This window comes from Perna viridis, chromosome 1, assembly GCF_037379345.1.
Source record: "Perna viridis isolate PV_CMFRI_1.1 ecotype Kerala chromosome 1, ASM3737934v1, whole genome shotgun sequence".
Taxonomy (NCBI): domain Eukaryota; kingdom Metazoa; phylum Mollusca; class Bivalvia; order Mytilida; family Mytilidae; genus Perna; species Perna viridis.
Window position 1 is genome coordinate 14495917 of NC_142445.1, and position 18824 is coordinate 14514740.

The 18824-nt window shown below is 33.0% G+C and overlaps 1 protein-coding gene and 1 long non-coding RNA gene across 5 annotated transcripts in view; one reads left to right on the top strand and one right to left on the bottom strand.

Moving 5' to 3' along the window:
- Positions 1-5677: 5677 nt before the first annotated feature.
- Positions 5678-18824, top strand: part of LOC148627386 (uncharacterized) — a 66543-nt gene continuing 53396 nt past the window's right edge. The window contains exons 1-3 of one of the 4 annotated variants that reach the window (XM_088572167.1): positions 5678-5873; positions 9810-9981; positions 11281-11295. In XM_088572167.1, the coding sequence (XP_088428293.1) occupies positions 5791-5873; positions 9810-9981; positions 11281-11295 (270 nt within the window). In that variant the 5' untranslated portion in view covers positions 5678-5790. Of the gene's footprint in view, positions 5874-9809; positions 9982-11280; positions 11296-18044; positions 18114-18824 lie in introns of those variants that run through there. The other 3 variants (XM_088572150.1, XM_088572160.1, XM_088572185.1) reach the window with 3 other exon arrangements.
- Positions 10641-15403, bottom strand: LOC148627387 (uncharacterized). Its single transcript, XR_015920626.1, has 3 exons — positions 15209-15403; positions 11540-11729; positions 10641-11028 (listed from the first exon to the last, which is right to left on the bottom strand). It is a non-coding gene; the product is annotated as an uncharacterized LOC148627387 (long non-coding RNA).

The following is an 18824-nucleotide window of genomic DNA, read 5'->3' on the forward strand; positions in this document are numbered from 1 at the left end:
TCCCCGGAGCTACTGATCACTTCCGTCAATGTTAACATAAATACCATTTATGGTTGTATGGTTATGCATAGAATGTTGTTCAGGGAATGACCAATGCCGATTATACTGTTTATCTTCGATCTGTTTATTATGTGTCGGACAACATGCATGGTTCTTTCAATTAACACATGTACATGAATATTAATCCAAAGAAACTTTTTTTTTCTGGAAAAACTCAAGTAAAGTTTGTTTACGGGAATCCAATTTTGAAGTTGATGTCTTATTTACATACTATTTATTGTACAGACATATTGACATTAGCCGGAAAGAATCTATATATCACAATGTCAAATATTTAGGTGACATCGACATCGTCTTACTCGCATAGATAACAAAGGGTAAGAAAACAGGCAAACACAACAAGCGATTTATAAACCTAAACAAAAATAAAGTTATATACTAGGAATCCGTAAAAAAAAAACTGATAGCATAGACTTGAGGAACCGAGGATTAAACGTCTTGCTTTTCTTGAAACACCATTGTAGTTGCGTAGGTCATGTCTAGTTTATGAAAGATGAAAACTACACCGATTAATATCTCATATTAGAGATGGATACTCTTTAAAGGTGGACAAGTTCATGACCCGGCGACCATACATACATGTGCACTTAACGTGGTTGTTTTGTATACATGGAATATACATGTAATTAATTAACAGCCTCCAATGTACATTTTGCATGAAGTGGGATGCCAAATATAAATGTAACAGCACACGTGATATATTCTAAAATACAATTGTCATAACACACACACACACACATATATATATATATATATATTAAAAACATATTATTGAATTCAAGCTACAGACGTTTTAAATGGTCTTTCAACAGTTTATCCACGAACTGTGATTCGTAAATGTAGAGAAACAAATCGGCTATGAGAAGAGCGTTATTATACCCCTTTGGAATACCAACAGACTGTCTGTATAGAGTATTATCAAATCAAATAAAAATATTGCCAGATAAAAAATTCAAAGTATTGATCATGTCTAAATATTTCCAATTAATGTGTTTATACCATCTTGAAAAATGCATGCAGCCTTCACAAAAAATGTATGGAGAGCCAGGTTAATCAAAAGACCATTTAAAAATTAAATCTGATTCAAACCTTTGCCGGAATATGTTCATAGAATCATACGAATCCTGAAATTTATGAAGTCGGAACTAATTCCTAAAATGAGTTTTGGACACTTAAAAAAAAAACAGTTCACACAATTATTTTCATAACATTCATTGCAATAATTAAGTTTTTAATAGAAGTTAAAGTAGAGGTAAAGAATTTAGAAATATTAGAAATAGAACAAATGCTTGAAGATGAAATAAAACGTGATTTGAAGTTTTTTTTGCGAAGTTTTGGTGTGTGGTTAAGGTCGGAACGGTCATGTGATTGGTGTTAGTACACAGCAAAGCAACTGGTTTATGTTGCTCTTTAGTTACTCCACTCTCTGCAGAATTAACGAATTGGAAAGTACTCGAGTTAGTTATTTCGTTACGAAGTACTTTTGTTTAATATTCACGTTAAATAATAACCAAGTTGTTAGCCTCTTTATCCGGCAGCAATAAAACACATTTCTTTCCTAGTTCTTTCAACTTTTTTCTTATACCAATGGAAGGTAATTAACAACAATTACCGAACTGATAAACTCTAGGCAATAGTCAAAAGGAATAGTTAAAAACTTTTTAAAGGATATAGTCCGTATAACAAATGGCAATATCAAGTAGTCCATAGGCTGTAGGGGTTCACCGTGCACCCCTCCTACTCATCAACTTCATGGTGATTGTCAGGTACCTTTATATCTCTCATTCGCGAATCAACTTGTCGCCAAAGAATATTATTTGATTCTTTTTTGTATAGGCATATCTTTGCACCCACTGGGTCAAAAAGTCAAGATTTTCTTACGCCATTGGTCGAGAGTCTAAGTCATTCCTGGGACTTAAAATGTGAAAAAGAATAAAATGAATATATAATAGTATAATCATGTAACACGGTGTCTCAGCTCCACCGTGGTGTCAGGAAAGGTGCGGTAATACTAACGTTTATTTTTATTATATGTAACATATGTATTCCTAACCTACCGAAAAATGACATGTTTTTCAATGTCAAAACACCCATAGTATTAATGCTTCAGTAAAAAATGGCTTATTTGGTATTTGATACAATTCTTCACCTAAATGGCCTTGAATATACATTTAATTAATCTAAACTTTAGATCATAAGGCAGAAAAGATGCTATATATGTAAGTGTTTTTGAATATATAAAAAGCTTGTTTATCTAGAGAAAATACCAATCACACATAAACTGATAGAACATCTCAATTTCCAAAAATTCCCCTTTTTATAGGTCTTTATTGTGACCTCGAAGCTGAGAATTGAGTGTATGGAACGAACTGATATGTTGGACTCGTCGATAACTATGACAATATCGCCCAATTATATTTTACAACGTTTATATGAAGAAAAAGAAAGAAGCATTTTGGTTCATGCTGGTGTGATTGTTTAAGGGTTTGGGTGGCAATTTCTCACCTAAATGGAGTTGAAACAGTTTGACACAGTCGGTATAATTTTGCTTTTTACCCTTTGGCCACGAAGACGCTCTTTCATGGAAACGCAAGTCACCTGATCGCAATTCTGTTTCTCGATTGGCCAAATACTGACAACTTAGTGACGTTCGAAAAAAAAAACTGTATCGAAAATTGAAGTTATTTCCCGTAAAAAGAACAAATTTTACTGCGTCGGCTATCTTTTTTAAAGGTAGTACTTGTTTTTAATACGATATTTCAACTAATTGACGAAAACTGATGAAACAGAAGAAAATCTGAAATTCTGAAAATTCTCCTTTTTACCACAGTTTTATAAATGTACTAATTGAGACGTTTTTGTCTTGCAATAAACTGTAGAGTCGAATTTTTATGACCTCTTACGGGAAATTCCATTTTTAACCATTTTTTGATAAATTCTGACTATGAAAATTGCCACAAGTCATAAGAACCCTTGAAGTATTAATTGTGATAGTACTAAGCAGATGACACTTGTGGGGGAGCACGGGGATCATCCCAGCCTACGTACTGAAGGTGAAAACCGGAGAGCTGGGAACCACCGCAAAGGTCCTTCTAGGTAGGACAAATGTAAAGATGAAACACCCAGATACAAATATAAATTAATAAAAAAAAACTAGTTAAAAATGAACCAAGAATTTTTTTTTAATACAACGGAAAGGGTGCTATCGAAATGTTGGATTGTTAATGGACATCATATGTTTTTTTATTTCGCCTGACTCTCAGTATATCAGTGGAAACTCGTATTGTGCTTCTCTGCTCACTGGTTAGTTTATTCATTCCTGGGAGATAGACCAAAGACTTCATACTCCCCGAATAGACATTATATAACAGATTTGGTTCTAAATACGAAGAAGTACACCTGCATGTAACCTCAACCTCTGCTATACTTAGATGACGTCCAGTCATTAAACAATATTAGATTCGGAGATTTTTTCATCGTAGCATCTATGCCAAAGATTTAGAGATAAAAAAAACCACTAAAGACATTGAGCTCTAAGTTGTAATGACCTACTATTAAACACAAACAAGAAAAGAACAAAACTCAAAACTAAACCAAACGTCAAAAGACTTTTCATGAAAATTGTTTCCCTTTGACAAGATTCCGTCCCTGAACCCTTGCAAATATGTAGTTTTCATATCACACCTAATACGTTATCAGTGGCGGATCCAGAGGGGGCCTGGGGGCCGCCCCCTCAGAAAATTGCAATTAAACATGGAAGCTATATATTAATGCTTCCAGGACTAAAGTTGTTGTATTTAATAAACGTCGCACTGTTAATAAACCTGTGTTCACTATGAATGGAGAAATATTAAGTGATTTTGCTAATTAGGGGTTATATTTATGTCTAATGGATCATTTTGTAAAATATGATTAAGTCACTTGAACAAGCTAGGAAAGCTATGTTTAGTTTGCTAAGAAAATGTAAAAGACTTTGTTGCAACTGAAGATGTTTGATACTATTGTTTCACCAATACTGTTATTGCACAGTTGTGAAATTTTGGGATATGAAAATAATGATGCAATTGAATCTTTGTATTTACAATTCTGTAAAATAATACTTGGTGTTCAAAAAGTCAACTCGGAACTGTGGTTTATACGTAGAACATGGTAGATATCCTATCAAATTGATATTTTCATTATTTGTAGGATGTTAGTTTAATGGAAGAGAATTATTTGTAACAAAAACAAAGACAAAATATCTGCTGTATTATACAAGATATTTTATGTATACTGCATCAAATAAATATATTAAATTCTAAATGGATTAATTTTATATAGATTGGGATTACCTGAAAATGATTGAGGTTATTCTGAGTACTGCTTAACACAATTATACCAAGCGCTTCTTTCATAAGAAATGTACAACCGAAACTTTTAATCAGTTAAAGCAGGAATGGTGTACAATTGTTTTTAATTCTCCTAAATGTCTTATAGAATTTTCAAACGTAATCATAATCTTGAGAGGTACTTTTTGGAGCCTCAAAATGATTTTCGGAAAGTCTATTTTTAATTTTAAATGGGTGTTGCGAGAGATGACAGAATATGTGATATTTTTTATAACAATACTTTGGTGATGATCTTTTTGAATGTACTTTTTCAAAGAAGAAAGGAAGAGTAACCAAGGGAACCAAGCCGAAATCAAAAGAATGTAATCTAGGGACAAAGACCAGACATAGAAAACAGACACACATAATAAAGATAACAAAATAACCAAAACAATACATACAAATTAACAAAAGAAAATGAGCCACTAAAAACTGGGAGCATGGACCAGGTGCATCGGTAGGTTAAGCGTCCTCTGCTATCTTCCTCCTAATTAGGTTAAACACAGAAAAAATGAAGTATTTAATTCTGGTTCTGTCAACAGTTTGTGCAAACTTGCTAAGTTTTGTAAAATTATCTAAAACATTATTTGAGTGTTGATGAACATTTATCCATGTTAAAGATACATACATGTAGTTCACTTATTTGTGTCTTCCTTATTGTATTACATGTATCTTTCTTTGTGACTACTGAAAACTTCTGTTTTTATCACAACTCACTTAAGTTTTATGTATATATGTTACAATTTTTGCATTGTTCATTGCACTTCTTTCATCACTTTAATTTGTTGCATATTTGTTTGTTAAAATTAAAATTGTTAGGGTCTTAATTGAGAAAATTAAACTCTGAACTCTGAAACTCACATGGGATGCTCTCCCTCTCACGGTGCCATGGTCAATATATCAAGTATTCAGTGGAATCCGGGTTTCCCGTTCATTTTTCAGTTTCTTTGTGTATGCATTTAATTCAGTTAATTTGTCTTATTTATGCAGTCTTATCTACATGTAACTTAATCACGGAAATGTTTGTATTTCCATAGCCGTACCGGAAATTAGAACATTACGTCAATTTCCTGTTTACGTTTACTTTTTTTTTTATGGAACTTAGGTTATCGTCTGCTGTTAAATTCTTTAAAAAATCAGTTTCTTCTTAAAAAAAAAAACAAAAAACAAAACCGCATGATACAATGTAAAATTAAAATTTGGCGGTTTATAAACTTAAGTAATCACGTGAAAGGAAGTTTCCATGGCCGTTTTAGCGCTAATCACATGACAAACAAAATATTGACAAACGTGGGGTCCTTGGCAAGGTGCCCTACAGGTATGAAAAAGAGAAAGTAGCAATGTCTAACGAAAAGTAGCTAAAATGAAGAAGACAGAAAGCCGGTCAACCACTCTTCCACCTGTTCTCAAAGAGTACGACCCGGAATATGACCCAGGTTCATCTGTGTAAGTTGTTTACATTGGCAATGATGAAGGTCGCGGTACACAACACGCGAATCGATAATGAAAGTTCAAATTATTTTACGATGTACATCCGGTGATAGTATAATTTTACTTTTCCCCAAATTAGGTTAATAATACTGAAGTTCAATTTCTGTTATTGAAATATCCTGCAGCAATTTATTCTTCACATACATTTACCAGTCCAAACCACTAAACACTAGTCCGAATTTCCTCTGAACCCGACATATCAATATCCAAATGAAAAAGAGGAGGGTTGCAGGGTTAGAGGAAATTCGGACTAACTTAACACGTGCATGTATTTGAAAATTATGGGTATTCTAACAGTAACAGTACAATCATTGAATGAATAGATAAAATTTCCAAATTATCTTCAATACACCTTTTAGGGCAGTAGAATATTTCAATTTCTGGTGCCCTGTGCAGGTCCAGGTGTAAAAAGTATATGTAAGCCTGCAGTAGTGCTAGGCTTGTCATACAGGGACAAGGGCACTCTGCTCACAGAGCAACTAGGATATGTGCCCCGGATGGTGGAATGGGGTGCCCCTGGCATGCTCCATGCTGGCATCATTAGGCCATAATACAGAAAACCTGACCACAAGCCATAATGGTGCACCGTCTGTGTTTGGGAAAACCACTGCGTCCCTTGAACATAAAAGGACCCTTCTGAAGGGATTGAATATCAGAATTTTTTCCACTAGCTTAATTTAGCAAGTACTTAAAATTTACACTCACTAAATTTAAGTTTTTTGGGGTACTTCTTGACTTTACCTACATTACATATAGAATTCCACTAGCAAATTTTAGCAAGTGGAAATAATTTCTGCGAGCAAAAATGAATTTCAGCTTGCATTTAGCAAGCATTTCCCCTTAAATTTGATCACTGTGCTGTGATATTCGACAGGAGAAGGAGCCTTGGCTTAGCTACAGGAGGCTAAATTGCCTGACCCTACCCACCTATTTCCAGTGACAATCAAAACTCGTCAACCCTATTATCCTTGTGTCCCATCCCATTTTTCATGATCATTATTTCATGTTCATCACCAAGATATAGCTGAAACATTGCTGCTTGGGCATTAAGCACCAATCAATCAATCAATCCATTTCTGGTAACTGATATTAGTACATGAAGTCAGTGTTATTTCTGAACATCCCAATACTTTTATCCCAAAAGGAATTACCAAATGCTTTTGAATATAGGAGGTTACTGCATGATTAATTGATTGATTGTTGGGGTTTAACGCCTAAGCAGCAATATTTCAGCTATATTCAGGCGATGAACATGAAATGGGATGATAAAATGAACATGAAATAATGAAATGAAAGAAGGGATGGGACACAAGGATAATAGGGTCGACAAATTTTGATTGCATTAAGATGAAAGGGAGAGATGGGTAGGGTCGGGCAATTTAGCCTCCTGTGGTGGAGCGAAAAGGTTCCTGCTCCTATCAAATACCACAGAAGGGTTCTTTCACATGCGAGGAACATGGCATCTTTCCCAACACGGTGCACCACTATGGTTTGCAGTCAGGTTTTCTGTATTATAGCCTGACAACCCCAGCATGTCATACACCAGGGGTACCCAATTCCACCACCTGGGGCACACATCAAAGTTGCTCTGTGGGCAGAGCGTCTAGCCTCCAACTAGGTTTCTGAGCACTATTTAGTCGCCTTTTACAAGAAGCTTACCGCTGCTGCAGGCCTATTCTTTTGTTACCCGGACTTGCACAGGGTGTGACTGATGAGAACATTTCTACGTCTAACCTGTACTACATAGCTCAAGGTCTGCCATCCTTTTTTCCCTACTCTTGTTCAGCTATGGAGCAATTCAATCTTATATGGGCTTTATTGCATCTTCCTTCAAAATTTGGCACTAAAATAAATGTGAACCACTTGTTTGGAGCATCAAATCTCCCATTTTAAGAGGTCATCTCCTGTCCTCCCATTCAAGAGATCAAACTTTTACTTAAATATATAAATAGTAAAAAAAATAGTAATGTGAAAGTCTAAGGCTTACATTAAAAACAACCTAGGTAAATTGGCTTACTTTCAGGTTAATTAACAAGCTTACAACCTTATTTAAGTGATTAGGATTGTTGAGAATATAAATTGCTTCTCAACATGAAGACATTGACATTATTTTTACATGTATTGTTACGTCGTTTACCTTGTTTTTTCTATTCTCAATACAACATTCGACACAAAAACTTCGTTCTTTCCTTTTCAACATTTTTCACTACGACAAGGATAGAGCAGTTAACAGGTTATATGCCAAATTTATGCCAATTTAGTTAAGATTGAAACATTGGTAATATAATTAGAAAGTTGAATGTCATCAAAACATGTCATGATTTGACCCCAAAAAAAAGCATGTACAACTGACTGCAAATTTATACAAAGAATATGTAATGCAGAAACACACTGAAAGGAACAGTTTCAAAAAGGATACAAGTTTGACTGAAAAAAATGTTGATACATAAGTCCTTTCATTTCTGAGGTCTAAACTCTTGATCAAAGTACATAATCACTCAATCTGAGATTTAAGGTTTATCACAAGAGTACATGTACATGTATGTGTTAATGCAATGATCCTGATCTATGTTATCCCTGGTGGCCACAATATCATATCTGACTGAACATTGGTTGGAATTAAGTCGAGACCTACATATTTTTCCATATGTCTGTTTGGTGTTTCTCAATTCTTTGAATGTTAGACTCTGTCCTTCCTTTCCTTTTCCAATGTTTTTTCTTATTGACTTCTTGTTAATATTGAATTTCCATGATACTAATGACTCAGTCTAGTGTGGTAATTTTCTAGAAAGGAGAATTGGCTAGTTAGACCAAATAAAAATAATGTGTTGTTCCAGTCACATTTTTGAATAAAATAGGGTCGATAGGTAGAATTTTGTTCTTTTATACAAACTCAAAAATTAATCCTGAAATAGATGAAACCTAAGTATTCATTGAAAATATTCAAATTACAACAACTGATCACTAGACACAACCATCACCAACAGGAATGAAACATGAACAGGCTGTAAATTTAGGGCTTTCAGTTGTCATGTGGCTGCATCTGCAAGCAGGTACAGTCTTCACAGTTAAGCAGTAGTCCGAGGCCCAAGGCTTGTCAAAATGGAGGTGGGCCTGTAAAATAAACTACTACAGGCCAACAGGTACTATATAAAAATTTCTGAAAAAATGTATTTCAGGCCTGTGAACTGGAAAGCTAATTGTGAAGACTGCAGGTACACAGCCATTGTCCTTTACTATTGTAACCAAATCTGGTCCTGAGAAGTAGCCCAAAAATCTGGATTTCCAGAAGTCGTAAAAAAACTAAGGTTGGTCAGGCAACTGGACCACAAATAGTTATTTATTTGGCCTGAAGAATTTTAATTTGTTGTATATTTTACATGTTGGTGTTTTTAAGTTAGTAAAGTGTGCCTTGATTGACATCACATTTTAAATATGAAAGTAAGGCAGCCAAAATATTTTGATAGTTGTCCATATAATGATATACATGTATAGACAACAGATATAGAAATTGAAAGTCTTGAAGTATAATATTCACCAATATTAATGCAACAGCCCTGTATTATTGCATGTTAAGTTTTGGTTGATTGTGCTAAGCATATACAGTAAAGAATACATGATTTACATGACTTGCATCCATAGTCATTTCATCACTTCTACACTGTGCATGTTTTAAAATACTTAATCTGTATTGCAGACCATTACAAGGGTAGTTTTTGACACTTGCTTTGGGTTTTGTCTTATGGAAATTTCATTCTTTTTTTTTCAATTCAGTGTCACATTCAAATTCTTAATGTCTAACAACAATATTAACTAGGAAAGCTTTGTATGGATTTGTTCCTGTAAATTATATGTTGTATGATATCATTTTTCCACACTTTTTATGAGCAGGAAAGTGAAGCCAGCTTCAAGAGAAGATTCACAGAAAAAGTTAACACCAGAAACCAAAGATAAGCCTAAATCATCAGGATATGGATGTCAGCGTCATGGAGGTACTGAACATAAAAGGGGGACATCAGCTGATCAACATACCACAAGACGGAAGAAGCATGATATTGGTCAGGTAAAAATATAAAATGTAATTAAAGTAGAGAATTAATCTCTTTTTACACTACCTGTTTTACATATTACCCCTTCAAACAAAGATTTATGGTAGGTATAGATGTATAAAAATCACATCGTGCAGGGATGTCAGTAGTATTCTAAGTAGGTGGAACAAAAGAAAAAAGTAGCTGATAAATTGATGAACATTTTGCAAGAGTTCACCAATTTTTGAAAGTAGAAAAGCTGTCAAAAGATAGCAAGTAGCTGTCCAATTTAGCTGGTTATTTCCCTGCCATGTACCCTGATAGCACATCTGGTCATAGCTTCATTTTTGATGAACTTGATATGATGCCTGTGCATCATTTGGAGGAGAAGAAAATAAAGATATTTTTGTCCCATGCCTGCAAAGAAATGAAAGGCTTTTCAAGTTTATAGCTTGTAAGCACAATTCATCCTAAACCAATCAATCAATAGATGTTAACAGATCTTTTTATGAAGGTTTGGGTACCATATATACATTATGTAGATGTGCATGAAGTTATGTGATCTGATTATTGTCAGATGCTTGCAAGAGGAGATTATTGTACATACAAACATAAGAACTTTTATGTTTACAGTCCAAGTGGAGTGAATATATTCATTTTATGAGTCACTTTTGACAGAGGTTTCCCTGGTAAATGAACCTCCCTTGTATACATCAGAATTTCCCCTTCATTTTTGTACAAACAAGTGTATGTAATCACACTTCCTGTGGCAGGCTTCTATTATTTAGAGCAAATGAAGTATGTTACTTACTTTTTATGCAGAAAATGACTCTTTCTTTTTTTTATAAAAAAAAGATTTTCTCTTGCTGTAAATTTAATTGAAGTCAGTGAAATTACATTGATGGTATCAGTGGCATGGTTGTTTCTAATTTTTTAACATCTTCAGAAATGTTATAACATACAATGTAAATCTCATCTTACTGTCTAAGTTGAGTTAAACAGCTTTTAGTCAGGGTTAGTATCATTTGATGTAGTTGCATTGTTTTACTTTTTCTTTAATCAGGCTCTTGAGACCACTTTCACTAGAAGGAAGTCAAGACAATAAAATTAATGATGCATTTTTAACTATCAAAGTTGTGTAATGTAACATTGATTAAAAAAATATACTTTCCTGATTAATATATAATTGCATGGTTGTAAAAAGATATTTATTTTTTTTTGTCTCCGTGAACACAGAAAGTATTATTAAAAAGTATAAAATGCATTAATACAAATCAATTCCTGTTTAAATAATGAGCTGCCAGAGTTATCTTTCTTGATGAATCATATTTCAGGGAGAAACTGAAGTGGTAAGATATTGGTTACATGTCTGGTCATGTGGTATCATGCTTGATTTATAATTTCAGGGTGTTTTTATTTTTTAAATTAGGGAAAGAAAACAAAGCAAATACGGATTTCTTGAAACAATCCTCTTAATATTTTTCTATGTAAACTCTGAAGCCTTTTTTCATAACTTTTTGTGGTATGTATAAGTATTAGTGTACAAAAAAATTCCCCAAAGAATATTCAATAAAAAAGTTCTTTTTAGCTCACCTGACTGTAGGCAATGTGAGATATTGCCATCACTTGGTGTCCATCATTGTCGTTAACAATTTTTCAAAACTCTTCTCCTCTGACACTACTTGACTAATTGGAACCAAACTTGGTATGAATGTTTCTTGGGGTATCCTGCACAGAACTGATTTGGGGATTTTTAATCCGTTGAAAAATATGGCTGCTGTTACTAAAAATAGAACATAGGGGTCAGACAGTAGTTTTTTTGCATATATCTCAAAAACCGTTAGGTTTAATTGAATTCTGACAGCCAAATTTTGACATGGGTAAAAGTGTGCAGCATGATGAGATCTATCTGTGGTCAAATTTCCATTTTAATCTGTTAAGCCATGTAGGAGTTATTGTCCTTTTTTGACATTTTTTTGCTATTTTTAATATTATTTCTTTCAAAAATCTTTTCCTCTGACATTACTTGCGACCAATTGGAACCAAACTTGGTATGAATGTTCCTTGGTGTATCCTTCATAGAACTGGGGTGGGGATTTTTGATCCACTGAAAAATATGGCCGCCATTACTAAAAATAAAACATAGGGGTCAGACAGTAGTTTTTTTGCATACATTTCCCAAACTGTTAGGTTTAGCAAAAATATTTCATTGCTGAAATGACCCTTATTATAAGGCCTTCGAAAGTCTTCAGGGATTAAAGTTGTCAGCGACTCCTTATAAGAGTTGTTGCCCTTGAAAAATGAAAAATGATGTTTTTGTTTTTTTTTACAGTTTTCAGCCAATATCTTGAAAGAGTAATCAAGGGAACCAAGGTTATAGCGGTAATCAAAAGAATGTAATCCAGGGACAAAGACCAGACATGGAAAACAGACATACACAACAAAGAACATTAAAGTGACTAAAATCATACATACAAATTAACAAAAGTAAATGAGCAACTCGGACTCCACTAAAAACTGGGAGCATGGACCAGGTGCACCAGTAGGGTAAGCGTCCTCTGCTTTTCTAGAAACACCCACCGAGTTGCTCATAAAAAGTCAAGTCCGGGGTAGACAAACGAGGGAAGGAAAACTATGGCCCGTTGAATAAATCAGTTTTCATGGTGCTGATGGATACACCATAACGATCCACGAGTTCATTATAACAACCATAAAACTTCTGTAGTGATGACTTCAATCTTGTAGCAACATAACCCTGTTCCAGAAGCCTATTTGTCATACGCAGGAGCGGAAGGGATGTTGTCACAGATGAAAGGAAAGTTGACAATTCTGAATGAAAAGTCATCATGTTTGTTGTAAAGTTTGGTCAATAGTTTTCCTTTACTATCGATTTCTAAGTGTAGATCAAGATATGAGGCTGACTTCACAGTGTCTGTAGTATCCTTTATCTCAAGTTCTTTTGGGTAGATGCGATGTATCAAATCCCCAAAATTAGGATTGTTTAAAGATAATATGTCATCTATATAGCGGAAACTGAGATTGAAGGATCTAGCCAAATGATATTCTTTCTTTCTAATTAGATCAGCTATAAAGTCAGCCTCATAAGAGTGAAGAATTAGGTCAGCAAGTAAAGGAGCACAATTTGTTCCCATTGGAATGCCGACCGTTTGTTGAAAAACATGTCCACCACACTGGACAAATATGCTGTCAATTAAAAATTCCAGCATTTTGTAAACATCTTCCTCTGTATATTTGGAAGATGATTTGGAATTATTTCTTTCAAAGTATGAGGAATCTCTACCAAGAACTATATATTTATATCTAGGTGTACCATTTTTTTTTTGGAAAAACAGCGATGTATAATGTTTTTAAGTCGGGATTTTAACTGAGTATGGGAATAGAAGTATACAGTGTTGAAAAATCATAGGTTTTAATGCTATTAAAACTATAATAGATAAAAAGAAACTTTCAATTGCTGAAATGATCCTTGTGATAGTCCGACCAAAGTTTTCTGAGTCAAAATTGTTGGACAACTCCTTGTTAAATTTATTGCCCTTGAGAGACAAACTTTAACAAGGTGAGCGATTCAGACTCCTGGGAGCCTCTTGTTTTTATATTTTTAACACTTTGTTTTTGGTGATCACCTGATAAAATTAATTATAAGTGATTACAAAGACTACTTTTAAATCAGTAACATTTGACCATGTCAAGATGGGCTGCTTATTGACCTATTAGATATCCCTGGTACATCAGAATTTACTTCTGTTTTTTTTCCATGAAAAAAAACATTGATCAAATGTCATGAAAAGAATTATATTGTTTTTTAAAGAAGTTATGATGATGACTTTTGGCTAAAAACAATTTTTGACATGATCATCCTTGAAACATGCATTTGCATTTGATTTTCCAATTACATCCAATAAAACATTCTGTTGAGAAATAGTCTGAAGTCTAGAAATTTATAAGGCTGCAGTATTAACAGTCACACCATTCCTTCAAACACCGGCCAGTGGTATTGCTTGCCTAATAATACCTCTTTTTTTTCAAATCCTCAAAAAATTTAGTGAAAATTATTCCAAAAAAGAAAAGAATTCATGAGTGTTATCACTGCCAGATGTGGTAAATTTCATATCCTCTCTCAACACTTTTACTCTTATTTTCATAGCCCATATTTTTGCTCAATTCAGTAATTTAGTGGAAATAGTTGGAAATAGGAAGTCACTATTTTTTTTAATTTGAATAGGGTTGTGGTAAATTTTTCTGTTAAAAAAAATGTCTGTATTGTGTTCAGGTGACTGGTACATGTAAATAAGGTGATTTGATCAAAACTACACTGGCTAATTGTACATTGACTTGAATTAAGCAAATTTCTGAATTTAATTTGGATAAAAATGTTACATATATTCTCTATAAAACAGGAAAAAGCCAACAGTATCTCTACATTACAGTGAACATTATTTTTCTAAACAGTTAAGTTTTCTTTTTACTAATTGAATCTAAACACTCTGTGTTTATTTTTCTGTATTGTTTATGTAAAATTATGGTTAAAATGGGTTCTGTACATGTATCATACATGAACAAATAATGCACAATTTTTTTTTAAGTTACATACTATGTAACTTTAAAATTTGTGCATCAATAGGTTCAGTTAACTGAATAGTCTTTACTTCTTTAGTAACTGAACTTTTTTTTGTAATACATGTAGTTGATTTTTTGTCACATTTCTGCATTTTCAGTTTAGAACTAAAATAATCACAGTAATCATGTAACACTTTACTATTTTTTACTTATACATGTATATTCAGTAGTAAATACTTTTTAATAATTAAATTTTAATAATCTTAAATACAAGTTAAAAACTAAAAGTTAAAAAAGTCCATTGAATGAAGCATTTCTATTTGTTTCATAAATACAACAGACATGCATTTGTACAAAGAAGTTTTGCTAAGTTGTGTTGTGCTAGTTTAATGTTGTATTTTGTGTTGTTTTCTTCATTGCATGGTTAAGATTGTATAGTTTCGTAGTTATCAGCTATGTGTACATAAATGTAGTTGATGACATATTCAGAATGTACATGTATATACATGGTCATCATTTTTGCTAGATTTCTATGTACATTCCCTCATTTGATGAGCAAAATTTATTCGACTTACTTGTAAATGTATTAAGTTATTGTAAATAAATGAGTGACCTGAGTATCTATTGGATTTTGACAAAATCAGAATTGTGGCTTTTAGTCATAAAAGTTAACTATATAGATACCTTCTGACTTATTCTTTGACTATGGATGTAAGAAGGGATAACATGGCAAGCTCAACTCAACCCAACCTTTTGAGAAAAAACATGAATGTCTGTCATATGAATATTCTGAGTCAGTTCCAAAGCTCATATGTTGAATAGTCTTAAAGTTCCTAGTACACTGACTGTAATGTAAGGTGACTTTCTTTTGTTACTGGATGTGATGTTTTCATTTAGATAAATATTGAAGAGTTAAATGGTTTTGTCCTTGTTCTTATATTTAGGTTTTGACAAAATCCCATTTTTACAAAAATTATTCCAAAAAGGTGCCTGAAACAAGCATTTTCCATATGTCTGGACAATAATTTTAGTAAAAGTGAATGGATCGCTTTAAAATTGTATTACTAGGTGCCATATCACAAAAGAAATACTTTGATTGATTTAAGGGGTAGTTACTTGAGCCAAGTAAGAATAAGGAGTCACAAGGGGCCCAGAAACAAGTATTCTTCTGATTTATGGATAATAACTTTGGTAAAAGGAATGGATAATTTTGATATTGTACACAGGGTGCCATACCCACAAAAGAAGGTTGGGATTGATTTTGGTGGTTGGTCTGGAACCTTTTAGGAATAAGGGGCCAAAAAGTGATCACTGATCAAAATTTTATCTTGTGTCAAATATCATATCGTAATCAAAATTCAAAGTTGTATCAAGTTTGAATGGTGTGTCCATAGGAACTTTTTCCCAACTATTCAGGGTTCGACCGCTGCAGTCATATCAATCTGAGCCCTGCAAAGCATTTTATTCTACATGTATTATTGTGTGTGCATTCCCCCTTGTGAAAAAAAAACATATAATATACATGTTCTAGAAATTTGAAGAGGCATGATAGATGCATTCTCATAGGTCATGAGTTTAAATCTAGAATTGATTGATTGATTAAAGTTTAACTTTCTTTTGCGGGTACTTTATATAGACCATAAGAACTGACCCTGTTATTTAATGTACTATCACATAGCAACAGCTTTTCACAAGAAAGCATGTTAACCCACTAAGATTATTAATATGACACCCAAGGCAACCAGTTATCACTTTATCTCCAGTTTTCTGCATGCTTAGCCCAGAAGTTGATTCTTTGCAATTGGTACAACCTGGCCAGAGATTGAACCCAAAACATTCGGCACCTGAAACAAGCCTGCCAAGGCACTTATCTTAGATTGGACATAGTTTCTGAAACTGCTGACTCAAGCACTGAATTTTGATATAAAACAGACCTTTTGTGTTAGAGTGATCATTTCTATGATATGCTATTGATTTGTAATCAAGAGTTATTGAAATGGATTTGTAAACAAATGGAGGCAACATATTTTTTTAGAAAGATAATAAAATTGTATTCTGTTGCGGCTGTTACACATTATCGATAAATATTTTTAGATAAAAAGCAATGTAATTGTATTCATATGATAAGTAATATGAAAATACAAGTATAACTTAGATTTATAGGTTTTTTGTGCATGTGTATCTATCTATCAAAGCATCCATTCTGATTATCTCCCTTTAAAATTTGTTGATTCTAAACAGTTTAAGAGTAACCATAGAGTTAAGATATTGTAGTAAGCATTAGAAATTTCTAGTCATATTGACCTATTTAGCAAAAAAGTAAATAATAAAATTGAGGAGGAATAATTGTCAATAATTCAATACAATTTACAAATAAAAACAAGTGCAAAAATCTCTTCTGTATTGTGAAAATTGTATATATAGTGCTGTAATATGATTTTCCAATAGTAAGATAAATGGTTATATAGATAGCCTTGTGATGGAATTGGTTCTTAGAGCAGAAAATGTTGAATACTCTTTGTAACTTGCTGTATAGTAACAATCCATTATTTACTGATGTGAAACATGCTAAAATCAATTTGTTTGATTGACCATTATACATACAAACATCGACTGAAATATACGTTGTCAATACGAAACAGTATCACATATTGATCTGATACACTCTATGGGTCTTTTCTATGTACTCCGACTATATTGGGAGAACCAGCGATCTATTGCTGAGGGAATAAAAACAAGAGTTCTTTACTTAATAATAGATCAAAGGGCTGGCAGAATCGTTTCCATCAATTTCGTAATTATTTATAAAGCAGTAAGGTAGGTCAATACTTGTAGCTGTTTCTTTATTGATTTAACAGGTTTGTTAATTATTTAAATTATCTTCTGTTGGCAATTTTTACCTTTAATTGGATACCTTTTTTGAAGTCAAATTCATCAATATTACAATCTAAATATAGATTGAAAAACTTGGTAAAAGCTATTTGTCTTGCATCTTTAGAAAAAAGAAGAGAAATTGGCAAAGTTGAATCAATTTTAACTACTTGCATTAATTTCCCAGTATTATAGAATTGAGGATTTTGTACAAGGTAGTACCAGTAAAAGGTTTTTTTTTTATGGTTTTTACATATGGAGTCTGTTAATAGGAATAAGTTGTATATATTGCCAAAATGAATTTGAAGATAATTTGTTCTTATAATGTTGGTACACTTGTAAAGCCTGAGTGTTCTTTGAAGATTTTTGTTTTCAAATTATTGTCTGCTTTTTTAGTATATTAAAGATTATTATTTCTGAACATATTTATTTTCAGATGGTATAGATTGTAAGTACAGTATTTTTGTGTTCCATTGTTCGATTGTTGTTGGCAGCATATATATTAATTTGGTGAATTAGTCTATTTCACAGTAAAGTTCATTTTTATTTGTAGTTGTGAATGATCTTTAATAGCACTCTGGAAAGCCACTGGGTACACTAAGCAGAAAAAATCAAAATGGTTACATTAAAAACAGTCTGAAGCGTTCACACCACTTCATATTGTATGAATGCTCTGTACATTTTCTGCTGTATTGAGCCTGATGTTTATGCACTCCAGGTACTTGACTTTATGTTTTTTTTTTCAAATGCATGAAAACTCTGTTGTATTTGTTATTTACATACCTAGGAATAATTTTTCATTAATTCACTAAATTTAAGGCACAATTTAATGTCTACAGCAGTTAGCAGCTGCTAATATGTATATATATTACTGTTTTCAAAGTCTGCTGTTAGCACTTGAATCAAATGCAGGTTGTCAGATTGGTCCATAGTGTACTTGAATAATACAGTACATTGTACATGTAGTTGCTAGCTAGACATGTTATCCCAGTAACTAGGCAAGGACCAAAGTAAGTGCATGCTCGGCATAGTATCCTCCTTAAATTGGGAAAAACAGTTTATATTCAACCCCCCATAAATGCTCTTGCCTGGCTTCTTTCTGCCTTTAATTCAATTTATGCCACCCCTTACCTGATACTGAGATGTACCCCTGATAATGGTAATGATTGGTAGATTTATAGTATAATTATTTTTTTTGTCTCTGCAAGCAGTTGCTTCCCTTACCTAGGAAGTTAAATCTCTAGTACAAAGTAGGAACTGCTCTTGTCCTAAATTGTAAAATATAACTAATATAATCTATCAGTCAGCGATAACAAAAATTCATCAATCTAAGTGTATGTTTTTGAAAGTTTTCTACATCCTTTTCCTCCAATATTGAGTAAAATTGCTGATTTGATTTGAATCAAGGTTAAGTTATTAAATAATGATT